Source organism: Muscardinus avellanarius (genome assembly GCF_963383645.1).
Source record: "Muscardinus avellanarius genome assembly, chromosome: 19".
In the NCBI taxonomy this organism is placed as follows: domain Eukaryota; kingdom Metazoa; phylum Chordata; class Mammalia; order Rodentia; family Gliridae; genus Muscardinus; species Muscardinus avellanarius.
Window position 1 is genome coordinate 21,832,323 of NC_137805.1, and position 11,984 is coordinate 21,844,306.

An 11,984-nucleotide genomic window follows, 5' to 3' on the forward strand; every position below is an offset into this window, starting at 1 on the left:
GCCCCATGAGGGAGGGAGGAGACACCGGAGCCAGTCAGACCCAGTTTGAATCCTGCCCCACTAGGTCCCTCTCCTGCTCTGAGTCTCAGTGTCTGGGTCTGTAAACTGGGACAGGCAGCACCAGCTCGACGGCCATGCGGGCTTGGGCCCCGAGCACGCAGCAGGTCTCCATAAACACTCATGGGCTCCGACAGCGCGCCTGGCCCAAGTAGCAGCGGCGGGAGGTAGGTGGGATCCTGAGCAGAGCCCTCAGGGCCATGAAGCCAGGCAGCTCCTTTGCACCAGCACCTTTGAAGGAGCAGGGGCCAGCCGATGCCCCCAACAGCACAGGCTCAGGTGCTTGCTGAGCACCAGGGGGCTTGGCCCTAGGTCAAACCGTGCCCCATCCTATTGGGGGCTGTGGCGCTGGAAGGTGGCACCTCCCTGGGCATAGCCACCAAGACCATGGCCTCAAAGCGAGGCTCCCGTGAACACGGTCCCCTCCCTGTGCCATCCCAGGCCTTTGCCCTGGACCTGGGGGACTTTTCCTGCAGAAGGTCTTCTGGCCATGCGATTTGAGTTTGTCCTGGGAGGAGGGCTCCTCTTGGCAGCCTGCTGGCCATCAGGGCACTAACTAAAACAGGGCTCCCTCTGGGTGCACTCAGCACAGGCCACCTGCAGGGCTCCTGCAGAGCCTGCCTCACCTGGAACCTGAAATACCTGGTGGGAACCTCACAACACTTGATACGGGGCGGGGCACACTATTACCCCCAGATAAGGAAATGGCTCAGAGAGGTAAAGCAACTCGCCTGAGGCCACACAGGAAAAGACGGACAGGAATCACACCTAAACCCATGCCTTTAGCTTCTGCCCAGATTGATGCCTGCCAGCTTGGGGAAACACCCTCTGGGGCACTGAGACGCCAGCTGGCTGGGATCAGTAGTGGAAACATCCGCCTCCTCTGACTGGCCACCCTGGGGACAGCTGTGGGACCCCCAGGGGCAGGGGCACTTGAGGGGCAGGTGGAGCCCTGGGAGGGAGCGGGGCCCTGGAAGGCAGGTGGGGACCTGGAGGTCAGGCAGGCCTGCAGCATGACTGTTCCTGGGGAGGACACAGCTGGATGGTGTAGGGAAGGTTCCAGCACAGTGGGATGCGCAGGCAGTCCTGGTGAGGGAGACACTGGTTTGGGTTCCAGCCGCCGCCAGGCGTGGGTACGGGGCCTGCTGCACAGCCCCGGCAGCGGGTGCAGCCCAGGCCAGGCAGGCCCGCTGCTCAGCGGCTTTGACTGCGGGCAGAACCCCACCTCAGGCGCTGTGAGCTCATCCCAAATGCTGGTCCCAACGGACCAGCATTCTCATGAACGGTGAGATACAGGGAGCTTGGCAGAGACCAAGGCCCTGCGCCCTGGGAGCGTCTGAGAGCTAGTCAGTCTGCTTCCAATGATTCCATCAGCAAGTAGGGCCCAGGTGATCACCCTGCCCTCGTACGAGTTCCTTTGGGGGGGCTCAGCCCCAGAAGGAACCTCCTAGCTGGGACATCCAGAGTCGGAGAGGTGAGGTACCCCTGGGTGATGAGCCCCCAAAGGTCTCACCACCGTCTCCTGTGCAGCCCCCAGGCCAGAGGCATCGACCCAGCCCCTCACCCCTGCAGCTCCCAACCCAGGCCTGGATCTGGGGATACCCCACCCCACCTTCAGAGTTCCCCGCACCCCAGCTACACTCGGCAAGCCAAGCATAGGCCAGGTTCCCGGCAAGGGCGGCTGGGCTGGCCGCGGCTGGAGGTTGCTGGGCATAGGCCTGTGGGCTTTCCTTGCACACCGCCCACCTCCACCCCAACACACCCAGGCTTGCAGACTATGCCCCGGGTGGGGGCTCCACCCTGGACCCCCAACACTCCAGGAGGGTGGAGGCTGAGCCATCCCAAAGGCAGAAAGAAGTCCAGGACACTGGCGCTGCCACCTGTCCTCCTGGGAAGTCCTGTCACCTCGCAGCAGTGCTGTCCGCAGGCTAGGGGCCCGCCCCGTTCCATCGTGGCCACAGGCCCCAACGGGAAGCATGGGAGTCCCGGCAGGATGCGGTGCCTCACCCTGCTGTAAGTCTGGCTCCACACTGCCTGCCTATGCAGAGGAAGATTTCCCACCCACTGTCCTTTGAAGACTTTGAGCGGAAGAGCTAGGCAGGGCTGCTGTGGTTAGGAGGAAGACCGGAAGGAGCCCTCGGGTGGGCGGGGACCAGGCCCCGCCGCTGGGAGCAGTGCCCCAGGTGGACCCGCAGCCTGCGGCCTCTCCTTGGCGATCCTCTACAGGCCTCGGCCCAGTCCACGCGGCAGGCAGGCTCTGGGGCCAGGGGAGAGCCGCCGCTGGGCGAGTCGGTGGACTCTCGGGTGCTGTAGTTCATCCCTCCTGGTCCTGCTCGCCCAGCCTGGCAGCAGCCCTTGTAACAAGCCCCAGCCCCGTCTCCCCTCCCGAGCCCCAGGGCCACCAGGAAAGCACCCAGCCGGGGCCCTACAGCCGGGGCTCAAGTCCAGCTCCCACGTCCTCCCAGTGAGCAGGCCAGGAGTGACCACTTTCACCCTCAGTTTCCCCGTGTGGATAGAGGCTCCCAGCGGTGTGGTCAGGGTGAGAAGGCATGGCCAGGGACGCATGTGTGGGGCTCAGGAAACGGACCAGCATTCTCATGAACGGTGAGATACAGGGAGCTGGGTGAGCCTGGTCCCCGGGCCCAGAGTTGCCACCGTGGCCTATAGGGCATCCCATCGGCAAGCGCAGGCCCCCAGCCTCAGCGGGGGCATGGGGGCTCCTATTCTCGTCCCCAGAGCCCTTACCCACCAGACAGAGCCACCCGCTGCCACCCCACCACCTCACAAGATCTGGGGTGCCCCAGAGCCCAAGCGGGTCTGCAGTGTGTGTAAGGAGCCCACCTCCTGGTGTCCCGTCCTTCGCCACACCCAGGGACCTGGCGCCCACCCTTCCCCATGTGCCCGCTGCCCTGGCCCGGCCCCCTGCCCCAGGAGCCCAGCTTCCACCTGGTGTGCAGACGCTTAACTGCTTGCATATCTGTGTGTGCATACCGGCTCATGCATGTACACACATACTGCATATGATGCATGTCTGTGTGTTGGAACGTGCCTGTACACATGCGTGTGTGTCTGCATGGCTATGTGTGTACACACACGCCTTGTGTGTAAGTCTGCACATCAGCAGGTACCTAAGCAGGTGTGCGTGTGTCTGTACGCCTGTGTGTGCATACCCATAGGCCTGTGCTTGTGCACAGGTACTGTGCATGCTGTGGCTCTGTGTCTTCATGGGTGTGTTTGGTGCCTGCATGTGCTGTCTGCGTGTGTGCGCGTGTGCATGGATGTGTGTGCCTCTGTGAATGTGCACCTGTGAAAAGACAGGGCTGCCCTGCCCCCTGAGCTGTGGGCTGGAGGGTGGGGGCAAAGGGGCTGCCAGGCCTTGACAGACGGCGGGGTCAGGCGGGGCTCTTGCTCCGAGAGTCCTGGCTCCGGCTCATCCACTGCTCCAGGCCACCATGGGGACAGACGGTGGACACCTTTCGGGGGACAGAGTGGCTCAGAGGGGCTGGTGCTCACCGCCATGGGACCCTCGCCTCCTCCAGCCCCTCCCCAGGGGACAGGCTGCGCAGTCTGCATCTGCCTGTGGGGCCTGGGCCCCAGCACCGTATGGCTCTGAGCCCACACAGGCAGGCAGCGCGCCTCCCAGTCTGTGGCTGGGCTCCACGACCGTGGCCTTCCTCAGGTGACCATCTCGCACCGCTCACCAGGCTGGAGACAAAGGGGCAGTAGAGGCACGGCCGTGCGCACCCCCAACCCGCGGAGAGGCCGGCCCGGGAGCCATGGAGACCTTCGTGGAGTCTCTGAATCGGCTGAAGGACGTCCACGAGAAGGAGGTCCTGGGTGAGCAGCTGGGCATGGAGGCCCACAGCCCCCGGCCCCGGGGGATGGCTCCTGCCTGTCCCCTGCCCCCCACTCAACACATCTGGGCCCCTTCTTTCTAGCCAGGAAGTGAGCCGAGGCCCAGATCCCAAGCTGAGAGTGGCTGGGCACAGACTCAGCTGAGGGCTGCTCTCAGGCAGGGGTCCTCGGATGGCCAGAGGGTGGCCCGGGGGAGGGGCACAACCCAGGCTGCCCCAGCACCTCCCAGCCACCTGCTGGGCCCAGCCTTCGAGTGTGGCCATGTTGGGTTCTCCTGGAGGCCAGGCCACTCGGGCAGAAGCAAAGCTCAGAGGGGTCCTGGAGGCTCCCAGAATGAGGTGCACTTCAGGGACGGAGGACACGGCTCCTGAGGCCCGTCAGAGCGTCCAGGACCCTGAGCTGAAATTCTCCCCTCCTGCCAGGACATGCCTCAGGTCCCACACACTGTCTACCCCGGCCAGGGCAGGGTTACCACTCCTGGACAGCCCCCCAGGCCCTCTCAAGAGTCCAGTGGGGCTGGGAACTTACTGAGTACCGAGGGAGGTGGCCCAGGCCCTCGCTGGGTCACACACACGCTGTGAGAAGGATCTTTTGGGTCTTCCTGGAAGCCTGTTAGTCTCACACCAGCAGCCCCAAAAAACAGCCCCTCCTGACCCCTCTGCCTTACCAGGAGGCCGGCATTTCCAGCTCTGGGGTCCCTACCAGCCTCCAGACAGGTTCTAGAGCCAGACACCCCTGGACAGGGGAGGGGCTGGGCCCAGACCACAGACCCCAGCCTCCGCCAGCCACAGACGAACCTGGGGCCAGGCGTCCCAGCAGCGGCCCCAGACAGAGGGCAGGTGGCAGCCATTCGTAGAGGGCCCCGCGTGACGGCTGGGCACAGATGCCAGCTTGTGGCTGCGGGGGAGCGGCGGGGCTGGGCCTGACCTGCCACCCGTCTCTGCTCACTCCTCCAGGCCTGCAGAACAAGCTCCTGGAACTGAACTCAGAGCGGTGCCGGTGAGTCGGCCTAGACGAGGGCAGCCAGGGCTCGCGGCATCCCCGGAGCCACGGGCAAGAAGGAAAACTGGGCTCAGCACGGGGGGACCTTTGGCCAAGATCACACAGCACATGAGGGTGGAGCAGACTGGGCCCCGGGTGCGCGGGAGACCAGGATGTCGGCCACAAGCGGCCCAAGATACGGCCTGTCTGCTTGGGACAGCCTGCAGGCCTGGCTCCTCATGCCCAATCTCTGACCACGCTTCAGCTCTCCTGTGCCATAGCTGAGCAGGTAGCAGGTGGACCAGGCAGAGTTGCCAGGTGGCGGAGGGACAGCCCAGGTCCGGGAGCAGGGGGCTAGGCCCACGCCCGGGGCAGGTCCCTACAGACAGGCGCCCTGAGCAGGCCCCACCCGGCCCAGGCTGTGCTGGGTCAGCACGCCTCGGCTGCTTCCCCCACAGGGATGCACAGCGGGTGGAGGAGCTCTTCACCAAGAACCAGCAGCTCAGGGAACAGCAGAAGGCCCTAAAGGAGAACCTGCGGGTGCTGGAGAACAGGTGAGTGGGTCCCCAGCCAGCAAGTGAGTTTGAGAACCTCCTGCAGCCAGGTTTCTCCGCTGCAGGACCCCTCAGCGCCTTAGTGGACCCTGCTCTTAAGACTCCTCCCTAAGCTCAGTTGACTGCACACTAGGCTCAGGGTGGGGCCAGGCAGGGCGGGCTCCCCTCTCAGCGCAGCCTCTTGCCCCCGCCCGCAGGCTGCGGGCCGGCCTGTGCGACCGCTGCATGGTCACCCAGGAGCTGGCCAGGAAGAAGCAGCTGGAGTTCGAGAGCTCCCACCTGCAGACCCTGCAGCGCATCTGCGTCCTCAGTGAGCCCGGCGTCCCGCGGGGTGGTGACCCAGGGCTGGGGACGGGGAGGCAGCCAGCCCCACGCTGAGGGAGGAGGAGGGTACAAAGCGCCCAGCCAGCCTGAGCTCCTCACTGGCCTGCGGGGGCCTCACCCCCTCCTCCCCCTGGGAGCAGCCTGGGCTTCTCCCCGCCCACTGATAACAAAGGAGACGCCCCCTTTCTCTTGGGGGGGGGGCACCAGGGACACTCTGCAGGGGGCACGTTTCCAAACCTCAAGGCTGGGAAATCTGATCATCCACTTGGGTAGCGTGCATATATATGGCACCTGCTGTATGCTAGCCAGGTCCTGGACCAAGTGCTAGGGATGTGGCTGGGAGCAAGAAAAAAGAGAGGACCGGGCACAGTGGGCACGCTGGTCATCCCAGCACACGGGAGGCTGAGGACCGGGCACAGTGGGCACGCTGGTCATCCCAGCACACGGGAGGCTGAGACTGGAGCATCGCGGTTTGCGGACAGCCTCAGCTACTTAGTGAGGCCCTCTGCAACTCAGTGAGACCCTGTTTCAAAATAAAGAATGCGCCGGGCGTGGTGGCACACGCTTGTAATCCCCGCGCTTGGGAGGCGGAGACAGGAGGATCACGCAGGTTCAAAGCCAGCCACGTGCGCTGGCTTAGGAGACCCTGTTTCCAAATAAAAATGTAAAAATAGGTCTGGGAGTGTAGCCCGGAGGTAGAAGGGCTTCCAGGAACCCCAGTACCACAAATAAATAAATAAATAAATAATGAAAATAGGGCTGGGGGTATAGCTCGGAGGTAGAATGCCCCTGGGTTCCATCCCCAATACCACAAAAAAAGGAAAAAGGGGGGCCCTGGTAAAGAGATCCCTTGTGCCCCCCGCGGCCCCTCCCGTCCCTGGCCACTCTGCTAACTGCTGCCTTCTGCAGCCAACGAGATGAACGGGCTGAAAGAGGAGAACAGGATGCTGAAGGAGGAGGTGAAGCGGCTGCGCGGCCTCGAGTGAGTGGGAGGGGCGGGCCTGGACACGCCCACCGGACCCTTGATGGCGGGACGTCAAGGCACCATCGGTGGCCGCCTGCCTCCCCACAGGGCTGGCCCCAGCAGGGTGCCTGCTGTTTCTGGTTTCCCCGGGCGCCCACCGTTGGCCCTCACGTGCCCCGTCCTTGCCTCCCCTCCAGAGACAGGCCTGAGCCCCTGGCCAGGGAGGGCGGTGCCGACTCCCCCTCGCCCCTGCTGTTCCCATCCCCCGGTGGCTGGAAGGCCATCCCTGAGAAGCCACCGGGAGGCCACAAGGAGGCTGACGAAGACCAGCTGGGCATGGGGCCACGGGGGGAAGGTACTGTGGAACGGGGAGAGTCCATGAAGCTGGGCACCCACGGGGCCGTGGAGCCCTCCTTCTGGGGGCTGAGCAGCCCGGCCCCGGCCCCCAGCTGTCTTCCACTGCTTCTCCGCCCACAGAAAAGCCGGTGGGCTACAGAACTCCTCCGGTGGCCAAAATCTCCCCAGATGCCAGTCTGCCTGAGCCACGGGCCCCAGATATGGTAAGAGCGAGAGCCTGAGTCCACCGCACTCGGCAGCCATCCTCCTGCTCAGCACTCCGGCCTCCAGACCCAGGCAGGGATTCTGAGCTCCACCTGACGTGGGAGGCCAGGTGGGGCATCCTGGCCAGGCTGACCAGTCCACCCTGCGCAGAGCCCCCAGCGCATCGCCAACCAGCTCCACGCGACCGTCGCCGTGGTACGACCCGGGTCCCAGGCCTGCCCAGCTGACCGCAGCTCTGCCAACGGGACACCCCCGCTGCAGGCCACCAGGAGCAGCCCACCCAGCCCAACCTACGAGCACGGCCTGCCCCTGGACAGGTGAGGCCTCCACCCCACCCCCGGGAGCGGCTACCACCTCTGACTCTGGCCCTGTCCTTATAAGAGACCAGCAGTCCTCCTCACTATCCCTCCGGGAACCTCTGTTGTTCTCTGGCTCGGCTTTTCTGGGCATCCTTCCTGGTACAAGGCTCCCCTCTGAGTGGCCAAGTCCCAGGGACACAGGAGCCACAGAGAGGGCCACACCATGGGCAGGCTCTCGAAGGACCCTGCGAGCCTCTGAGCGAGGGAGTGGGGCCGTGCGGGGGTGGACCTGCACTGGGGGGGGGGGGCTGATGCTCCTGCGGTCGTCCATCCTACCAGGAAGAGGCAGAGGACTCGGTGTCCAGGCGCCGGCCTCCTCCGATCCACCCCACACTCTCCACACTGCATGGCCCTCAGAGCCAGGGGCTGGGGCTACCCTCTCCCTCCGGCGTGTGGCCTTGGGCATCTGGCCTGGCATCTCCAGGACTCAGTTTCCTCGCCTGTGAAATGGGGGGCCTGCTGTCCCTCCCTCTCGGCACTCACTCAGCCAGTCACACCACCAAGGGCTACAGTCAATGGCTTCTCCTCCCCACAGCTTCCTGCGGGCCACCCGGTCCTCCGCCATGGCCTACGAGTCCCTGAAGCGCTCTCTGCAGGCCGACCGCCGCCTGCCCCTGCACCGACACCTGCCCCTGCCCCTGCCCCTGAGGACCCCCCGCAGCAGCCCCCGGGACTGGGGCCAGAAGGCCGTGGAGGCCGAGGCTTGGGAGGAGTCCACAGGCCTGCTGGGGCTGCCCAGCAGCCTGGTGGGCATGCAGGACCCGAGACTGGAGGGAGCACTGCACCTGCTCCTGGCTCAGCAACAGCTGCGGGCACGGGCGCGGGCAGACAGTACCCGCCTGAGGGGCACACCCACACCCGGGGAGACACCACCCTCCCCACCCCTAGGCTCAGACTGCGACAGCCCCGAGAGGGAGGTGCCCGGGGCAACTCTGACCGCAACAGCCCTGCCTGGCGGGTGGCGCCTGCCGCCCACAGACCCAGGCAGCCCCCGGAGGAAGGAGGGCACAGCCACCCAGGACTGTGCCCCAGACAAACCCCTGGACCTCTCGGAACGAGGCCGGGGCCGGGACGCCCCTAAATCCACTAGCCAGCCGGCATCGCTCAGCCCCACAGTTGCCTACACCCCCAGCCCCGAGCCATGCCGAGGAACTGAGTCCGTACCCCTGACCTGCAGCCCCCGGGTACTCAGCAACGGCACCAAGGAAACCTGCGTGCCAGAGTCAGAAGACCCCACCACTCCCATGGTAAGGGCCCAGTGCTAACACAGCCCCATTCTGTCCTCCCCTCTGTTCCCTCCCCAGGCCCTACACCTCTGCTTAGGGCGCTCATTGACCTCTGCCCAAAAAGCCAGCTGCCCCCACCACCTAGAAAAGAAAGGGGGTGCCCAAGTGCAGCCTCAGATGGCCTGTGGGCTGTGTCCAGGGCTGAGTGGGGGCATGGGCACCCCCAAAACATTCAAGCCACTTCCTTGCCTCCTCCAGGATCCCCCACACACCGCCCAAGAGCCTAACCCCAGGCTGCCCTCTCTTGATGGCGAGGCTGGAAGAAGGCCAAGGCCAGTGCCCCACCGGCAGGGGCCGGCCACTGATGGGCCACCAGGTAGAGTGGACACCCAGGGTCCAGCAGGAAGCGGTACCGCGGAGGGGAGGGAGGCGCAGGGGCCCAGAGGTGGGCACTGGAGAGGCAGAGCCAAGTTCACCCCCCAGCCTGCCTCTGATCAGCAGATGCCCCAGGGCATCTGTGTCTTCACCTGCAGCGTGGTCCCCAACCACCATCCTAGCCAGACAGGCTCAGGGGCTCTGGGGCCACCAGCCTGGCTGACCCCAGCCCCTGCATCTTTCAGAGCCCAGCAGGGCCACAGCACAGAGGCCAGAGTGGAATGAACTAGACGAACCGGACACCTCGGACAGCGAGGTGGGTCCCAGGCACGGGCTCGTGTGGGCCCTGGCCCAGGATGGGGATGGGGCATTCCTCGCCCTAAGTGTGGCCTCTCCTGCCCAGGCGGGCCTGAGCCCTACAGCAGATGCCACGCAGAGCTTGCCGGAGGAGGGCCACAGGAGTCTCTGCACCGAGGAACACCAGCGAGGTCTGCAGCCGAAGAGGAAGCGGGTGTCAGAGCCAGCGGGTCAAGGTACCAGGAGGCCAGCTGGGGTCGGGGGCACAGCACCAGCGTCCCAGCCACTCTCCTCCTGGCCACTTGGAGAATGGTGTCTCCAGGCCAGCAGGGCCCAGAGCAGCTCTCCATGCAGGCTTCTTAGGAGGAGGGGCCCGGGGTGACCCTGGAGTCCTGGCCTCCTCGCTGCGCACCCTGAGACTCAGCTCCCTCACCTGTAGATGGGCTGACCCTGGTGCTCCATGAGACTTCAAGGGAGTAAGAGTAAAAGGCCCAGGCTGGGCGTGGTGGCGCACGCTTGTAATCCCAGCGCTTGGGAGGCTGAGACAGGAGGATTGCGGGTTCGAAGCCTCAGCAGCTTAGTGAGACTCTGTTTCCAAATAAAATATAAAATAGGTCTGGAGGTGGTCCAGAAAGAAGGCGCATACTGGTCCATACACAGCCCCCAGGGATGGCACCCCTGCACCTTCTTGTCCCCCCTCAAGCAAACAGGCAGGTCTTCTGGGCATGGGGAGCGTGTCTCTGCCTGGAATTGGGGGCTGCCCAGCTGTTCACCCAGGGTGGCACCTCTGGCTCGGCCGCTCTCGATAAGGCCTGAGGAGCCAGGTCCCTGGTCCCAGAGGATCAGGACAACTTCCCGCTTCCTGCTTGGCCACCATGGCAGAGCCTTTGAACACCTGAGCTGATAATCATGTGGCCCTGGTGTTTGTGCAAGCAGGCCTACGACCGGGCAGGCGGGGCCGTGGCCACCCCAGCACGCCTTAGCTGCCCGAAAGTCATTGCAGTGGCCTTTGCTAAGGTGGAGGGGCCGGTGCACCTGCCGCCCCAAATGTAGGCACTTCCTGTTGTGCATCCGCAGAAACTGCCCGGCTGGGGACTGTCCCCAGCATCTAAGGACGTCAGCTCCCAGCTCCATGCTGAGCCGAGCCAGCCCCCCACCCTCTCAGCTAGTCCAGGCCAGGGATGGCTGGCAGGGGGCTCCTAGCAGGCCCCTGGGATACCACCCGCTCCCACGACACCACCTGGTGTGGCCCATGCCCTGCATGTGCTGGGCATCTCTCTGCCTGGCAGGGCAGCACAGAACTCAAGACCAAGGTATTGTGTCTGTGCCACCGAGAGTGGGTAGATCAGAGAGGCTACTGCTGTGGACCCCTGGCCCTGCCAAGCAGGTAGAATAATCAGTGTCACCGGTGGGAAACTGAGGCTAGAGAGGCAAGGTAATTTGTCCAAGGTCACGGGGCTGGTGCAGGGGCCAGGAACAGGCTTTGGGTCTCACATCTTAGCAGGTCCCCGGTGGGCACCCCCGGGCCCGATGTCCCTGGCCCTGATATCAGCCCCAGCCCGTGGAGGCCTGGGGGCAGTGTGCCGGGGACTCTGCACGTCCCGGCCCTCCACAAAGCAAGAGGAGGTTCCGAGTTGAGGCCCCCTCCCATGGCCACCTGCTCCAGGAGTTCGCTGCAGTTTAGAGCAGGGTGGCCGGCTTACCTCCCCTGGACAGAGGACACGAGGCCACCCGCAGCCTCTGCCTGACTCCAGTCTACTTCCACAGCCTCCAAGAAGCTGCCCCAGGGGAAAAAGAAGCCAAGGGAGGCGCTGGCAGCAGCCGAGGGCGCCGGGAGCCCAAGGGACACCAAGGACCGCAGCCCCTCGCCCTGCACCAGCTGCCGGGAGGAGACCTAGCCCAGCCCGGCCAAAGTCACCTGCTCAGAAGTGGCTGTCCAGCTGACTGGCCTGGACTGGCTACGGCGCCGAGCAGCAGGCCACAGGCTGCAGGCACAGCAAGGATCAGGGCCTGGCAGGAAGTGGCCTGGGGGGCTTCAGCACTCAGCTGCAGCTATGCCACAAAGCCCTTCAGGGAGCAGAGCGGGCAGGCGGGCGGGGACTGCTGAGGCCCTGGCCGGCCCCACCACCTTGCCCTCTGTGGGCAGCACCCAGCTCCAGGATGCAACACACCATCCCAGCCCGGAGGCCGGCCCCGGCCCCAGCAGGCGTGGAGTTCAAGGCTTCGGTCTCAAGCGCCCCCTTGTGGAGTCCATGTAAACAGGCATCCAGCAATGGGGAGGCAGTTCCCAGGGCATGCGGTGCCCTCTGCAGAGTCCCCAGAGAGCACAGAGAATAAACATGTGAAGGAGGTGACCCGTGCAGCTGGCGGGGGAGGGGGGGCAGCCATCCTCCACCCACCGGGCAGGTGGCCCAAGAGGAACCCTATTGTA

At 64.9% G+C, this 11,984-nt stretch overlaps 1 protein-coding gene across 1 annotated transcript; it reads left to right on the top strand.

Annotated features, from left to right (window-relative positions):
* Nucleotides 1-3,833: 3,833 nt before the first annotated feature.
* On the top strand, nt 3,834-11,497 carry RBBP8NL (RBBP8 N-terminal like; the record flags this gene model as incomplete). The annotated part of the gene is made up of 11 exons (XM_080716470.1): nt 3,834-3,894; nt 4,869-4,911; nt 5,352-5,447; nt 5,645-5,757; nt 6,681-6,753; nt 6,933-7,090; nt 7,213-7,295; nt 7,447-7,613; nt 8,191-8,902; nt 9,486-9,572; nt 11,321-11,497. 11 exons carry the CDS (start codon nt 3,834-3,836, stop codon nt 11,495-11,497), a joined length of 1,770 nt encoding a protein of 589 aa, XP_080572596.1.
* Between the last annotated feature and the right edge of the window lie 487 nt (nt 11,498-11,984).